The 18,366-nt window shown below is 33.2% G+C and overlaps 1 protein-coding gene across 2 annotated transcripts in view; it reads left to right on the forward strand.

The window, feature by feature from the left end:
* rabgap1l (RAB GTPase activating protein 1-like) overlaps positions 1 to 18,366 on the forward strand; it is a 151,108-nt gene that overhangs the window by 83,016 nt on the left and 49,726 nt on the right. For both annotated transcript variants that reach the window (XR_015521873.1, XM_087304168.1), the window contains exons 14-15: positions 12,669 to 12,782; positions 15,417 to 15,491. Coding sequence is in view for 1 of the 2 variants with exons in the window: in XM_087304168.1 (XP_087160294.1) it covers positions 12,669 to 12,782; positions 15,417 to 15,491 (189 nt within the window). In the remaining variant the exon portion in view is untranslated. The remainder of the gene's footprint in view (positions 1 to 12,668; positions 12,783 to 15,416; positions 15,492 to 18,366) is intronic.

Below are 18,366 nucleotides of genomic sequence, written 5' to 3' on the forward strand. Positions count from 1 at the left end.
TAGTTGTCCAAAAAGTTTGTGGTGACGTTTCTTTAAACCTTTGACCTGTTATTTTGGGGTTTCACATTAAAGAAAAACAATTCCTTAAGTTTTTGTATTAACAAAATCTTATTCACTGGAAAGTTTTTATACATAAGTGTAAACCAAATGTTGTGTTTTTTTAAACAAGAATTGGATCTGTACTTAAATACCATTTCATAACATTTCCCCATACCATTTCACCCGTCTCATACAAAGAAGCAATTAAATCTTCTTAATCATACTTTATTTAATATTTTGCATTCATTTGTGTTTTTTTATGTGCCCTTTTTTATTCTATTATTTTATTGTCTCTTTTTCTTTCTCATTTTCTTTCTCTTTGCCTTACCATTTTAATACTACTTTCAAATGTGTTGTTCTCTTTTTGGTCAAAGTAAGTTGCATTGTTTGTATTATAGTTATTCTTCTGTATTTTCGTTGCAATTGCAATTGCAAAATACCACTTACAGTAGTAATGTTGCCATTCCCTTTCACAACACCTAAAAGATGTTTTTGGATTGAAGACACCGAGTGATGAAGTATTTCTGGTGTAATTTTGTCCCATTCTTCCTGTGAACAAGCTTATATGTGGTCAACAGTACAGGGTTTTCGTTGTTGCATTTTGCGCTTCAAAATGCACCAAACATTCTTTATTGGAGACATGTTGGGACTGCAGACAGGCCAGTCAAGTACCTTTATTCCCTTCCATTGCAGCCAGGACTTTGTAATGTGTGCAGAATGTGGTTTTGCATCATCTTGTTGAAATATGCATGGGTGTCCTTGGAAAAGAAGGCAGCATATTGTGCTCCAAAATCTATATGTACTTTTCTGCATTAATGGTGCCATCACACAAGTGCAAGTTACCTCTGCTGTTTAGTTTTTTTAATTATTGGTCCAACTCTATTAGTTTATTCAATCCAAACTGTAGAATATTTGTCATTTAAGACCCCAGCTTGACCTTTACCATCAGAGCATCATAAGTTGATGTTGCAGATTCAGATCCCTGTAGTAAAATCTCCGTCTCCGCTTGGAGCTGATTTTGTCTTTTGATAGCACATCACACCACGCATAAACTCTCTCCTCCTGGAGTCCCATCACAGAAATAGGTCAGCTCGCTCCGGGTGCGACTCTGTTGTCAGACCTGCACAAGGATAACCCAGTGGGAGGCCCGGCATAAACCTCAGAGCCTGCGTTTGCCCACCACCAAAACTTCCAGAGTGAAAGAGTGAGGCTTCAGCAGCAGGTTGTCATGCCGCGTCTTTCAGTCCGGCTCGCTGTAATGTTGCTTGCTGTCGACTTGCATTTCAGAGCAGCTTTAAGACCTGCAGTTGCTGCGACTGGAGCGAGTTCTAGGACGAAGTACAGTAGCGGCTGTCATTTGGGGACGTTAGCGAGATGAGCGAAGGCCCTGAAAGCTTCGGGGCGAGACGAGTTGTGGAAAGAACACATCTGCTGATGCCCCTCTGTGGCAGATCATTTGTTCAACCCGTTTCACACAAGGCTGCAGCATGTCAAACTGAACTAAGTGTAGCTGAAGGAAGACGGCGTGGTGCTTTTAATTGTTATACTAGATTATTGGCCAATAGTTAGAACATTTCAGAATGCTTTCAATTCTAAGTTTTATTGACGACATTTACATTTTTTGATTTAATTTTTTTGTAATTGTATGTTTATTTGTGTTATGGAATTGTAATGTGATATAAAATACGTATGTTTTTTTTAATTTAATTTATTGATTATTTGTTAACTTTGTAAAATTTAAAAGTTTTACATAGGCCATCACTGATAATTATAATTAATTATACTAACTTAACAAATTTTGGATCTCTGTATGCATTTCATCATATCCAATTTTTCTACTATGTTGATATTTTAATCATGTTGTATCATTTAATTTTCTTAAAGTTTTATTAGATTTTTATACTTTATTATGTTTTTTTTATTTATTTTTTATTTTTTATTTTATGTAATTATTTTAATATTTTGTCTATAGTTGGAAAATGTGTTAATGGGGAAATTCATTTTAGCATTGTTTATATAGTACAAGCATGTAGTAATATAATTAAAAAATAATGAATAATCTGCTAAAATCATTATATATATGGTGAACACACAAGTTTGGTGAAGGAAAAATCATGGTTTAGGATTGCATTCAGTTTGGCATCATGCGAGAGATCTGCAAAGTGGATGACAACACAGCCTGAGGTATCAAGACATTTGTGCTGCCCATTACATTACAAACCACAGAACGGCAAATTTAGCGGGATAGCACTCCTTCTCATACTTCAGCCACCACATCAAAGTTCATAAAAGTAAAGAAGGTCAAGGAGCTCCAGGGTTGGCCTACCCAGTCACCAGACATGAACATTATTGAACATGTCTTGGGTTAGACGAAGGATTAGGCATTAAAGATGAATCTAAAGAATCTTGATAAACTCTGGGAGTCCTGCAAGAAATTGTTAAAATAAATTGCAAATATAAATAAAATATTTTTATTTAGATTTTTTACAAAATTGTTGTATTTATAATATATTAAATTGCATTTATTTGTATATAACATAGTAATAATACAATTGTTCTTTTAATTGTTTAATCTAATAATCTATCTTTACACAATTAAATTAAATTAATGAAAACATTTGATTGATTTCATTTTTATTAAAATAAATTCTATATATTTTTTCATTTATTATTATATGTACATTTTTGACTCTTCTAAAGCATAAAAATAGCATAATGCGTTTGCAGATATTTAAGAAACATGCCAAGAGAACATTCTCGTTTATCTGAAAAGCAATGCTGAAGTCACATATTCTGTTTTGAATATGTGTTTTCCATGCCAGAATGCTGTCTTTGTTTTGGTTCTTTTAACCTGCCCAATGCAAGTTTAGCCAATTATATTTCAGCACCCCGGCTTGCCTTGTTGGAAAATCGAGCATTTCATTCATTCATTCCTTCATTCATTCATTCATTCATTCATTCATTCATTTTTTTATTCAGAAAGGCTCTCAAAGCATGCGTCTGTTACCAAAATGTGATTTCCGGTGGACAGTAGCAAACTCCAAAAAAAGACTCAATTCAGAGTTCCCCATGAGATATAATATAAATAGTACGACCGTGAACATTATAGATGAGCGTTTTGCATTGTAACTGCGTGTCCTAACTACATGCCATGTGACGAAATTTGCTATGATGAGCAATTTGGCTGTTTGCACCAGATGAAAAACAACAGAAATTGAAATACAGAAATTCAGAAGTACAGAATATGCACCTACTCACTAAATGGTAAGGTTTATACTCTAATTAATACATATGAAACCTTTTTAACATTATTAAATGTGCAAGCTGAATCACTATGTGTTGGTTTTGAATCACAGTTCTACAGTTCAATTTCAAACAGTTTAATTTACTTTCAATCTCTGATACAAACTATCTGCTGCTGTTTTCAGTAGTATGGCTATGAATGTCATGTAAAATGGCATTTAAACTCACTTGTATTAGTATTTACCACTAAATATAAAGCACATGAGGTGTACCTGCGGTGATCATTGTCAGTTTTCTGTTGTTCAGCTGCAAGAAATAGAAGACATTTCTAAAATATCAATTTGAGGTGTTGATGGGGACAAAAACTCCTTTTAATATGAAAATATTCATTACTTTTAGTTAGAACATGATTTAAATCAGCCTGTAGGCTCGATCGTCAACTTGCGCATGCATTTGTTTTGATCCAGGAATGCAATAGCTAGTTCAACCACTGGGTGTCAAATGTACATACTGCACCTTAAAAAGCACATTTTTGTTTTAAGCGGGGATTGAACCCACAACTTTTACATTGCTAGAATATCGCTTTGCTCTGCTTTTTCGGCCCAGTTGACTCGCATGTTTCTTATAAACTCGTGTTGTAGATCCTCAAATCAGTGTGCTGAAGATGGCACAGATCTGCCTGTCCTTTGTTATTTGCGGCTGTAAGTTTACTCAAGCTTCACCATGGACGTAATCAGATTGAATCGCTTTGTTTATCCTCGTCTCTGCTCTGGACTGGACTCTCCTGCCATTGCCGAGCCTCACAGATGTTTAGTGGCCACATTACCATTCACAGCCTGTATCTCTGCCTTTATTTATGAATACCATTTGTCACTAACTCGCAGTTTATGAGGCAGCATTTCATTTTCATGCGCGCTCTGTGTGTGTATGTGTAAAAGAGAGGGAGAGTCATACAGTATGCTGTGATTAACCTCATACTGGGGCAGAATTACAGCCACACGCTCTTTCTTACTGTTGCAGAAAACACCAGTATATGGCCCTCTCAGAGTTATTTTTCTCCATTAAAGGTCAAAGTTCAGCTTTGGCTGGGAAAGGGCAAATTATTTCTGGGTTTTAGATGATTAAGATGTTATGGATGTTTCTTTTAAATAATCTTATATGCTGGCTTATGTATCAATATAGTTTATGTTGGATTTAAATTGGACAAATATAATCATATACATGCTGTATATTCAATATTTTATACATTTATTAATTACAAATATATTGCAAGCATAGGAAAAGTTATCATTAAATGTATGAAGCTGTAACAAAATCGAATTATTACACTAATATTATTCAAAAACATGCTAAATCTAAATACAACACACACATACAATTAATAGAGTACTATTACCCATTTACCCATGTCATTATAAAAAATTTTGTCGTTGTAAAAAAAACCATGTGCGTTAGTGGCCTGACCAGTGACTATATACAGGCACATCGCAATGACACAAGTGTGAAATTGCATTTATACAACAGTTCTACGGCATAATCGTGTGCATATAAAAAAGAGAATCAAACATGGAGTCACAAAAACCCTTTTGTTAGAGGAACTACTTTCTTCCGTCATACCTTCACATCTGCAGCTGACTGTCAGAACAGCAGAAATCATTACTACTTCACAAACGTCACTTTAGAGCTAGGATTTGAATGATTCTCTAGCATAATGTTTAAAATGATGACAAAACAGGTGACTTTTTAAGATTATAAGGCTGAACGGCATGTAATGCCATTTATCTACAGAGATTTCCCAATATTTCTCTGTTGCTATCAGGAGATCACAATAATTAACCCCGAAAAACCCCAAAGCAACGCAATCACTACCAGGTAACTGTTGTGTTTGTGATAAGGAAAACATTCAGGCATTTCTTCTTTCTTTGTTTAATGAACTAGTCTGTAGTAGCGAAAACAGGAGATTCATTAAAAGCAGATTGTCGACCAAAAAGTCTCTCAGAAATTATAAATATTTAAAAATATTTATAATTCTTGTAAATAAACTGCATAGTTGCAATCTAAACAACTACATTCTCCACTAAAAAAATCCTCAAAAGTACATTGTTGCCCAACAGCAGCGATATTTGTCAAACTGGAGTGTCCTCTGCTTGTTGCTGTATGCAGGCGGAGTAATACACAAAAGAGGTGAAGAGGCTGGACGAGTGCTGTTACTGGCAGAATATTGCACTGCTATCAGCCAATCAGATTCAAGAACCAGACAGAACTGTTGTATAAATAAATATATTGAAAACAATATTGAAAAACCAAGTGTAATTAATATTAATATTGTATTAAAATTGTAAACTATTTAAAACTATATTAAAACATAGTCTCATGTTTCATTTGAATATAATTTTTAATTGTTTAAAAAGGCTGAAACAAAAATATTTGATAACAAAAACTTCTATTTTTCCAAGAGATGGGTTGCGGCTGTAAGGGCATCCTCTGTGTAAAAACATGCTGGATAAGTTGGCGGTTCATTCCGCTGTGGCGACCCCATATTAATAAAGGGAGAAAAAAAAAAGAAAGCCGAAAAGAAAATGACTGAATGAATGAAAAACTTCAATTTAGATTCTAAATAACATACATGCAATATTATGCTATATATGATAATATGGAAATAGTTGTGAATATGTTTGATCTTGATGAGCATTTCACAGCCTTGTTTTGTCTCTATTATGAAAATGTACAAGGTCAGTGTTTGCACGTGCTGTATTGTCCTTCATGAGAAACGGCTTTTACAGCCTTGTTTTTCTGTATGAACATGAACTGATGAAGCAGGCACACAAATGACTGTACTGTCAGCAAGACTCATCTGCATCAGCCAGGTGTACGGTATATGGAGAAATGGCAGAAAAGAAGGTCACATAATTTATAACCTCAGCTGAAGAGAAAAAACATTAATCTGGAGTAAGCGGCTACTGACATCTAATGTATATAATATAGTTTTATATTAAAATATGTAAATTTAATCAAATTAGGTATAAAAAAAATTAATATGTTGTATATTATCAATAACAATATGCTTTTATTTTTGGTTACTAATAATAATAAAAAAGTAATAATAATGTGTTTACCATTCCACTTTATTAATTGTTATTACTATTAATAATAATAGTATGTAGTTTATTATAATGGATAAAATACAAATAGGGTGTTCCCACCAGACGCAGCATGGGTGAATAAATCATTCTTTTTTTCGTGTAAATAGATTCGTGAACATTTTGAGTTTACTTGCTTCATTCGTGCTTCAAATTAGCTTCATTCCTGCGTCAAATTCACTTAACAATAGACATGGATTCTGTCACTGACCCTACTTTTGTTCCTAAATGGCTAACATGTTTTTTTTAGGGGGGGTGGGGGGGTTACCTTTATTGAAAGGACAGTGGAGAATTACAGACAGGAAAGTGTGGGGAGTAGAGATAGGGTAAGGACTGGCAAGGGAATTCGAGCTGGGAATCGAGGAATAGTGCTATGTGTCGATGCACTCACCACTAGGCTATTGGCACTGATGCTAGCATGGTTTTTATCGAGAGATTAGTTTTGCTTTATGTGATTTAGGAAGACTGAAACACAATGTAGATTAGTTTGGCGCCATGTCTGAGTCCACTAGATCTTTTCTAAGGTACACCCAGGTCTGTGAGTTCAGCAACTCCTTCAGAAACTATACCTGGATGATGGAGGCTTTCAGCTGTGCTTCCAACTCAGCCAAGCCCAGTTTGATGAGCTGTTGTCCGGTGTCGGCAGGACATCAACAACAACATCATCATGCCCCTACAAGAGCAAGCTCCTGATTGGTTACCGCGCTGCGAATGTCTGATAAACTTCAGATTTTTTCAGAAGTTGAGAAACGCTCAACTCGTGCTACTTCATTTGAGCAGATCACATCATTCTCGCAAAATACCATAATCACAATACTAATGATCTGTATTGTTAAAAGTATTACAAATTTATTTTAAAAACTATATAATATAAATAATTTCAATAATAATAATACTGTATGTGATTATACTTTTTATAAATTATTAAACATGGTAGGTTATTTTAAGTATGTTTTAAGTTGATTATATAATAATAGCTGTAATAATGATAATAAAAACAAAAACATATCTATTTAATTTTTTTACAGTTATACTTCCAAATACACTCAAAAAATATTTTTGCTGCTTGTACAAACTACTTATTTAAATTGAGCTAAAACACACAATTCTTGAGTTCATTCTTAAACTATTCTTGAGCATTGTAACCAATACCTTCACTTCATGAAGATATTGTGCGGAACCCAGCATTTGGTTCCACTCAAATGATTTGTGTGCAGCATCAAGGAATTAAGTAGATTAAGTAGTAAAACAATTAAGTTGTCCCCCAAAAACCTCAAGAATTGTATTGTTTCATTTTATACAAGTTGTTTGAATTAACACCAAACGTCATTTTTTGAGTGTAGTTTTATTTACAACACTGAGGTGTTTATATTAAAAGCTCACAGCTGAAAAACACTTAAGTGTGTGTGTTTTGAAACTACAGAAAATAAATACACCGTTATCTACATGTGATTAGATTTCAAGTATAAACCGACTCCAAATCTTGAACTAATTCCTCCACGCCTTCATCCTCCATCAACTTTTATTCAGTCCACCCTTTAACAGACTGTCAGGCAGTAAACAGGTGAGCGGCGCTGGAAACCTGTCCTTCCTTCTCTCGCATTAGTTGACTAATGATGCCTCTAATTAGCCCTGACACACGCTGTTAATTGAATGCACCTTATTACAACTCAGCCTGTCAGAGAGATTTCCGCAGTGTCCGTCTGATGCTTCCACACAAGAGCTTAATATTTTGCTCATATACTGTAGCTCAGTAACTTTTATGACAGGCTTGTGTGGCAAAAACTACATTTCCCATAATTCTCTTTGCCAGAGCTGTCGCTTTGCTCTAAGTCAGATGCTTTTAAGTGTGTGTGCCTGTGTATGTGTGCGTGCCCCGATATTGAAATTTTTACTTTGAAACGAAACCTTTAAAAACATTGATGTTTGGCACAGTTTTCAAAACCTTGTCGAAATATTGTAACACATTTTTAGAACTTGCCAAAAACAAGGATCAGACTGGTCCAGTCAGGCCTGCTGTAAAAAGTTTAACCTGCCAATGTTTTCACAGATCCAGCTGAAAGGAAAATATATATAATGCATATTTTATAAACAAATATATTGAGTGGAAATGCACTTTATATTAGGTGGCCGAAATCTATCATTTGTTACAATGTACTTCTTGTGTATATACATGTTTTTATATTGTGCTAATGATTGAATAAATACCTGTATGTAATTACATCTGTAATAAATAGTTTCTGTAATTACATTTGGGGTCCCTTACATCTTAACCTTCCCTTAAACCTACTTATACCACCAAATTTGTCCGTAACCCAGCCTGTACCCCACATCAACACACTTTAAACACAGTAGATGCATTGTATTTATTGTTTGATGCCAGTACATAGTAAAGACCACCCAGGGCTTAATTTGTGCCGGAACACACCGGATCCGGCACCTCATTTTACCCATCCCCCTCCCCAACCGCCCTTGTCCCCTGTTCACTTTTCACTTTCGGGTTCTTCTGCGACTCTCCAACCCTCTTCACTGCCATCCATGACACCCATGCCCTTCTCACTTTCGCCTGCGACACCCCTCTGCCATCCACCGCACCAACAACTAACCCCCCCCCCACACCTTCTCCCACGCTTCCCACTTTCCTACGCGACACATCTCTCCAATCTTCAGGGAACATGCTGGATCCTTCACCCCGATCTGTTCCGGGACCTCGCAATTCACAAATTAGGCACTGAGGCCACCTAATATAAAGTGGGACCAAAATATTTCTTGTTTTTGACATTTTGATCCCTGTAACACTCTAATAAATCATTTATTAGAATTTATAATAAAATGAAAAATAAATTACATCATTTTTTATATTTATTTTTGGCATTTTTGACTTTTATCATGATTGGACAGTTGATATTGGCAGGAATAGAAGTAATTGCAATTATATGTTTTCGCACTGACCGCTATGCTAAATTATTCCAAATCAAAATCAATAAAACCGGACGAAAATGACATCTAAATAATTGTTCTGTGATAATAGCTTCTCAATGCACTACGCTTTGTGTAGTAAATCCTGCATGTGAATATAACAACATATAATAACATGTTTTAATTCTAAACTTCATAATGTCGAGTTGATTATTAGTCACGCTGAATCAACGTATGCAGTTAAACTTCACTTCATAATGTAACACTGTGGCTTAGTCTGAAATCGCCTACTACTCAGTAGGTACTGCATTTAAATTTGAATTTACTACTCAACCATTAGAATAATACGTTCTATACAGTATGAATGTGAGTAGTATGAATGGAATTCAGACGTACTACATCCGCCATTTTGTCATTATCTTTTGACCTACCCGCATCAGTTGCGTCGCTTCACTCCCATTAATGAATTCTCTCATGGGATTGCATCGAATGTGCACTTCAGAATCTTGCCAGAATTAGTAAGTCATCCGGGTCCTTCTCGCATTCTGTTTTTCGAATTGTATGAATTTGGACATACTACTCATCTCCCATACTGTTTTTTATGTACTATATAGTATGGAAGTATGCCATTTCGGACGCAGCCCAAGAATTTTTTCTGGGTTTCTTCTTTGTTGGTGTTTCCACACAAAAGCACCCTCTTACGTTTCGAGGAGATTAACTTCTGAACACAGAACCGATCTGACATTCGCAGCTTCGCTGAATCATGTTTGCAATTTCTTTATTTTTATTAATTTAGCCCCACCTAGCCCTAATTGCAAGATACGTACTACCTCATAATTGTAAAATATAAATGCAGATTTGTGAGATACAAGTATTGAATCCACTACACAATTTACAGCATTAACTGTGAAATGGCCCACTATAAATTAAAACGATGATGGAGCAGACTATACTGTGGTGTGCAGTCACACTATTATAAATGCTGCAGATTTTTTTTCTGCATCCATATGCATTAAAATATTGTTACGTTTTGACAAAACTAATCTGTTTCTGTTCTCTGTGGTGTGACTGAAGCGCCGTCTGCATTTGACTTGTTAATTTGACTTTTAAGTGAGCGCTGTGCTGAGTACGACACTTTCCTGCAGCGTTTAATCTGTCTCTGTAAACACTTCACACAAGGTTATTCCTTCACTCAAGGACTCTTCTTAGCGTCGACTTGACAAAGTACACAAGATGCGCTGTCCTTCACTGTCCTCAGTCTTGTGTTCAAGCTAAGAAACACACTGATGGAGATCAAAGAGTGCAGAGAAGAAAACGGTCGTCATGTTATTTGTGATTAAGCTTTTCCAGAGCCGGCCGCATGTGCTGAACGACAGAAGCTCATCTGTACTGTAGTCCATGACAGTATCTCGTATTTACTGTTGACTGCACTCTAATCTGTAAAACTTGGCAAAAAGTGTCAGACATGTGGTCTTTGCCTGAAGAATTTGAAAGTGCAGTTTATTGTGGGTCTTTTTTCTCGATTTATTGATTGATTGATTGATTTTGTTTTACTCTATTACAATATGATGTAGCATATTTTTGTAGCATATGATGTAGCATACAGTTTTAAAAAAAAAAATTATGTTATTTTACTTTTTTACATTTCAAATACATGTAAATGATTGTTTTAAACCTTTAGTAAATACTAGGGTTGTCCAAATATGTTCATCTGATCATGTGATCGGAATTCGGGCCCGATCAAGACTCAAATATTCTCATAATTTTTTAACACATCTATAGATATGCGGTGGCACAGAGTTGGACCTTTTTCTTGACTTGACACAGAAACAACATCGCGTGTGGCATGACATCACTTTGTTGCAGAGACGCAATTGGTTAAATGCCGGCAAAGTACAACACAGAAGTAGCTTGAAGTGAAAAGCGTATGTCTGTGGTCTAGAGGTATTATAAAGTTAATGATGACACAACAATGCATAGAAAACTGTGAGATATGTAAACTTGGGATTGCTTGTCGGGTATTTTAAGTTGAGATGCTATTTGTTTTATATTTACTCTTGCACAAAGGTCCAAAAGTGAAGAATTGGTGTTATTTATTACTTGATTGTTCAAGCTACCTCACAGAAGTGCTCTGTTTGTTAACAGAGTTCTTGAATGTTAAAACAAGGTGAATTAAATTAAAAAAAAAAAAAAAAGGAACATCCTGGATCGATTTCGCCACTTTTCTTTATACTTTTTTTATGTATTATAGAAGTACCTGATTGGGTTTTGGTATCAGTAGATACTTAAAATGAAATGACTGGGAAAAAAAAACTGATTGGGACATGCCTAGTTAATACTGTACAATATGTAAAGAAAGTTCTTAATAAACGTTTTAATAGTAATATTTATTTCTTTATAAAAAACAATCAAAATTGTATTAATAATAATATTATTATTATTTTGTTAATATTTAATTAATTAGTATTAATATTATTAATTAGTTGTTTTTATGCATTTTTAAATTAAAATAAAATTAAAATTATTAATTATTTAGACATTTAATACAATATTTGTAACATTGTTAATAAAAAGTATATATTTTTTATAATTATAATACATTTACATTCATCTATTTAGCAGATGCTTTTATCCAAAGGAACTTATAAATAAGGATAAAATAAGTACTTTTCGTCAGAGAGCAGCATAGAAAGACTAGGAAATACCAAATACAATTGTATCATTAACAATACTATTTAGTTAATATTTAACTATTAATTTATATGAATATGATTAATTATTAATATTTTAGGTTTTATGCATTTCATTAAACAATTCTTAAATAATTATTAAAAATAAAAATAATAATATTAATACATTCAATACAGCATATTTCATATTATTGTTAATAATTAAAGCTTTTTTTATTTTAAAACATTTACATTTATTCATTTAGCAGATGCTTTTATCCAAAGCAACTTACAAGTAAGGATAACATAATAGTTTTGATCAACGTATGAAGACTCTAAGTTTAAGTTTAGTTAATTTTTAAGAATATTTTTGTTTAAAAAAAAAACTTTTTTTTTACTTTATCTTACAGTTTTGTTATTCTAACTCACTTGTGTGTGGAGCACACTCAGAATTACTCAATGTTGTTTAAGAAGTATGGAGAGCTTATATGAAGGTGTTTGGTGCATGTAGAAAGTTAAAGAGTGCACATAATAATGTCATAATGATACAAATAAGCTTATTAAAAAAAACTATTGATTGTAATAATGCTTAAAATTAAACAAATGTGTACTGTTGACATCTCATCTGATTGTAACAGTCTTGTATTTCGGCCCACAGGAATCTGCCCAGGAAGCCGTGATCACCAGAGACATCCATCGCACCTTCCCTGCTCACGATTACTTCAAAGACTCAGGCGGCGATGGCCAAGACTCTCTATACAAGATCTGCAAGGTGAGCTGAATGCTGCGAATCCTCCAGCCGTGACTCATTCCCTCTGTCTGCTAACAGCATCACGACACCACTGCAACATCTCTATCCGCTGACCTTTTGTTTTGTCGTAATTATAATAATGGCCTGGTAGATATACTGACACGTGTGCTGTGTTCACTTCCGTGCATCCTGATATCTGATGCAAACGTGTGTCCCTGAGATGTGAGAAAACACTCGCTTGTGCAATATGCTAGTTGAACAACATGAATCATTCACATTTAGAAATAAAGCTAGAGTAATATTTTATGCCGTTATCTGTAGAAGGCTGTTTCTGCTTGGAGGTAAATATAAAAAAAAATGTAACTCTGACTCTTTCTGACCTTTCTCACTTTTTTTCTCTCAGTTCTAAAAATATCGTACAATCCTGACTTAACAGAATTTAGAGTGTGCATCTTGAAATCCTGAGTTTGTTTATATCTGGCAATTCTCAGTTGGCATCTCACAGTTCTACTTTTTATTTTACAGATGTTTCGTTTTCATCTCTTGTTAGTTCACATGTCGCCATTATTAATTCGTTTACATGTCATGATTATGAGTTAGTTTACATCTCACGGTTAAGAATTTGTTTGCGAATTAGTCAATAATTATTAGTTTAATTTCACAAATTCGAGTTTACACACTGCTAATCTGAGTTTTCGTTACACAATTCTGTGTTAGTTTACATTTAGAAATTCCTAGTTTACATATCGCAAATTAGAGACTACATTTAGCAGTTTTGAGTTTACATCTCACAAATCTGTTTGTTTTTGCTATTGTGAGTTTGTTTAGATCTTGCGATTGTAAGGCCCCGGTATACTTCAATCTAAACGGAAGAACAAATGTTTTTATTTAAAACGAAATTCTAAAAGGCTGAGTGACGGTATACTGTGTAGAACATTCAGATGAGGCAGTACGTACATCACATTGTTTACTTGTACGGTTTACTCCTTAACACAGCAATAATGGCAGCTGTTCTGTTAACATCTGCTTCATAAAAAAAAACTAGCTCTGCTACTTGACTGTTCGATTTGTTCATGTCGATGTTGTTGTTGTTCTCCTGTCTGACCTCTGTGGAATAAGAAACGAATTGGTGGTTGAAGTACACGTAACAGACCAATGGTAGCTCAGGTGTTTTGGAGTCAAAATGCAATCCCCCCAAAAAATTTGCTTTGGTGAGCAATTTCGAATTGCCAAAATGAATTTAAAAAAGAACTTAATTTGGCCGGATTTTGTTAGAAATTAAGTAATACTAGGGCTGTTAGTTTAGATCTCAAAATTACGGGTTATTTTACATCTTGCGATTAACAATAGTTAGGGTACAGTTTGTGATTATGAAGTAGTTTACAGTACATCTTCGAGTTCTGAGTCGGTTTTCATCTCTCGTTAGTTTACATTTCAGGCTTACGAGTTAGTTTACATCTTGCGATTACAAGTTAGTTTACATCTTACGCTTACGAGTTTATTTACATTTCACGATTACGAATTTGTTCACATCTCACAATTACGAGTTTGTTCACATCTCACAGTTACGAGTTTGTTCACATCTCATGATTACGAGTTTGTTTACATTTAACAATTAGGAGTTTGTTCACATTTCACAATTACGAGTTTGTTTACATCTCACGATCACGAGTTTGTTTACATCACACGATTACAAGTTTGTTTAAAGCTTTCGTTTATGACTAAGTTTACATCTAACAATTACGAGTTTGTTTACATCTCACTATTACGAGTTAGTTTACAGCTCTCGTTTATGAGTTAGTTTACATCGCGGAATTAGGAGTTAGTTTACATCTCACAAATACACGTTAGTTTACAGCTCGCATTTACAAGTTAGTTTACATCAGAATTACGAGTTAGTTTACATCTTGCAATTGAAAGTTAGTTTACAGTTTCATTACGAAGTACTTTATGATACATCTTAGAGTTAGTTTTCTTCTCTCGTTAGTTTACGTCTCGCAATTATAAGTTTGTACTTATATTTCAGTTCTAGAAACAGGGTTCGATTTGCAAAATAGAGAGTCAAAATAAAATTTTTATAATTTTGTAAATTAGAAGCAAGGCAGAAACAAGCTGCTATATTTATTAGTTAATTTATTAATTCAATTCGTTAATACTCCATTTTTACATAGTTTGGTAATCATAATATATTGCATCCCAGAAGAATGTATTTAGATTTTTACTTTTAGAAACATGTATTATAGGAAACAGGAGAAAAGCAGTGAGTGCTGGAGAAACAGGGATGTGATGGTGCTCTTCTCTTTTAAATCTCCTTTGTGAGCAGCCTTAAGAGGTTCTCCATCAGCTGATTGGCACCGGCAGATTAAAAGCCTCCTAAATTGTGCAAAAGACCTTCAATCCAGCTAATCCCAGAGACAAAATCCATCAACTCAGAGCGGCATACGTTGCCATCAGCATTTATCAGGGTTTCCAGTCATTAACAAATTATAAAGCAGCACAACTGCTTGTGATTTTAAAAGCTGCATAAAGCAGTATTTTTTAAAGGTTTTTTCAAATAAATGTATTATTGTCATTAATTATTTTAAAACCCCTTTTCACTTCATTTTGGAAAGTTTTGTTTAATGGCACAATACCTGAACCGATGTTTTTCCACAGGCTTACTCTGTGTATGATGAGGAAATTGGTTATTGCCAAGGGCAATCATTTTTGGCGGCTGTATTACTGTTACATGTAAGTATTTTGCTTTTTACTACTTCATAAACCTTTTCTCAGTGTTCATATATTGTCATTTTTTTATTTTTTGACTTTTCTTTTTTATTTACCACTAATAACTAATTTGATACATATTTAATAGTAAATAATAGGTTAATTTACATAAGTTTTTTGCATTTATAATTATTTTAACTATACCTCAAATAGTTTAGCTTGTAGATGTTTGTTTGTTTTTTTGTTTATTTGATTATTTTATATTATTATTTACTTGTATTTATTAAATGTTAAATGTTCCTAATTGTAATTATTCTTTTTTGAGATCCTATAGCCTGAAAAAAATTCTATGAAAATTAGTTAATTTATGGTTTAGTTTGGGTCATGTTTTTGTCTTTTTTAGTAGTTACTTTCTCATGAACTGTTTTTGTTTTGTTGTAGATTTCATTTTTGTTTTTAATAATAAAAAAAAAAAATATATATATATTTTTATATGTATGTATATATATATATATATATATATATATATATATATATATATATATATATATATATATATGTATATATGTATGTATATATGTATGTGTGTGTGTGTGTGTGTGTGTATGTATATATATATATATATATATATATATATATATATATATATATATATATATATATATATATATATATTCATATATTTAATCAAGGCTTTAAACCAGAAAATACTTTGCAGAACTACATGAATGCGAGCTGAATTTCTACTGTATATGTTTAGCTTTTGTTTTGGTATTTATTGTATTTTTAGCCTGTTTTTTGTTTTGTTTTGTGCTTGTTCTTTTCTTACAAACAATACCTGGCTTGTGGCTTTTTGATGTATTGTGGTAAATGGATTTGAATTTAAAATATTTAGTATATGTACTTATATTAACATTAAAAGCATTCCTTTTTGAAACCTTAGCACAGAAAATGCTCTACAAACATTCATTAGCTAGCTAGGTAAATAACACTAATAACAATACAATCTGAGCCTTATCTTTGACTTTGTGATTAGTTAACGAAAAGCAACAGAAAGTAAAGGACGGACATTGATGAAGCGGCTCATTCCATATTTAATTAAAGCCAGACCTGAATAAGATGGCCACTTTTTGTTGTTGTTGTTTTTCTGCGACACCAGCCCATACGGATCTTGATATTAGAGAGCGTTTGAGGATTTCTATAATGTAGTGTAAGTGTCTTTCTCATGGCCTTGCCCAGGAAGCTCAGGAGCTGTCAGGAATATTAATGGCGGAGCTCGTCTACCTGCAGGAGCCCATTGAGCTCGGGACACACACGCTGTCGCTGTGATTTAATACCCAGTTCGCTGTCTGTCTCGCTCTCCATCTCAGAAACACAAACAAACTCTGATAGCATCACCAGAGACGGGCAGAAAGACTGACGCAGCGCCTGACACGTTCAACACTATAGGCAGGGCCTGAAGCCTACTTTTTTTTTAGCAACAAACGTATGGTTTTAGTGTGAAAAATTTAGGGTGCACTTTAGTAGTGCTATTAGAATGCATCAAATAATAGTTTTTTTACTATTATTAACACAAAACAGTCCCCTCTCAACAGATGTACTGAGTTTTTTTGGGGGGAGGAGGAACTAAATTTAATGATTGAAGAAAATAGTTGGGATCTTATTCTTGCACGAATAAATTTATCATCAATAAACGCTAGTCATACTCTCGTTCTATTCAAGGTTGTGCACAGTATACACTGTTCTACAACTAAACTAAATACAATTTTCCCTGGTATTGACCCAATTTGCCTTCGCTGTACAACCGAACCAGCCACTGTTACATACTTTCTGCTCTTGTTTAAAACTGCCTGATTTTTTAGCTTTAGGTGTTTTTCTATTGTTTTTTCACTTTTCACACACTTTTTTTCATCAATAGACGTAAACCCCTTAATGGCACTGTTTGGAATCCTGCTTTTGGTGTAGCCTTTGCAACTTTACTGGCTATACTATTTATTCTTATGAATTGGAGGTCAGCAGCTTCCTCTTCTTATCAGCAATGGGTTTTTGATTTCTTTGATGCTCTTTGAATGGAAAATATTTGGTTTGCAATTAAACAAAAGCTAAAACAGTTGTAGAAAGTCTTTAGCCCTTTACTAAGTTTTTTTAAAGAGACTTTTTTTTCTTTATTTTTGTATCATTTATTTATTCTTTTATTTTTATTATTTTATTATTTTATTACTTTATTTCTTATTTTATCTTATGTATGCATGTTTTTGTGTATATACATGGCATTTTACCTTTTATTTAGATACTTATTTAGTGTATAATTATGTTTTCCTGATAGTTTCTTGTTTGGTGAATTGTATCAGTATATGTATCAATATATTGTATATTTTATTGCCTGACCTAAGATGAACCTAATATTAATAATAATTATAAATAATAATAATAATAATAATAATAATAATAATAATATAAATTATATTATTTAATTATATAATATAAATTATAATAATAATATTTTAACTGTAGTAAAGTGAAGTGGGGTGGATATTTACAATGATTTATATATTTAAAATGTATGCTAAAATGTAGGATGTCACAAATTCTCTCTGCTCACTTAAACATTTGAGGAAAATCTAGTTTACATTTGCACTACAGCTATATTTAACGTTTATTATAATCTCAACATCATAAATGTGCACATTAAATTATTAATTTATTTTAAATCATTGTGGCTTTTTACGTTTAATAATCCCATCAGATATCGTAGCATTGGTTATTTAAATCCCAAATTAAAATACTTTCATAAATTATAAATGTAAAAGACATTTAAAAGTGTATTTATTGTATAGTTATCAAACTTTATTTTAAATTAAACAAATTTATAATAAAAGATACACATTTTTTTTATTAT

Source organism: Danio rerio, chromosome 22, assembly GCF_052040795.2.
Source record: "Danio rerio strain M-AB ecotype USA chromosome 22, GRCz13ab, whole genome shotgun sequence".
Classification (NCBI taxonomy): Eukaryota; Metazoa; Chordata; class Actinopteri; order Cypriniformes; family Danionidae; genus Danio; species Danio rerio.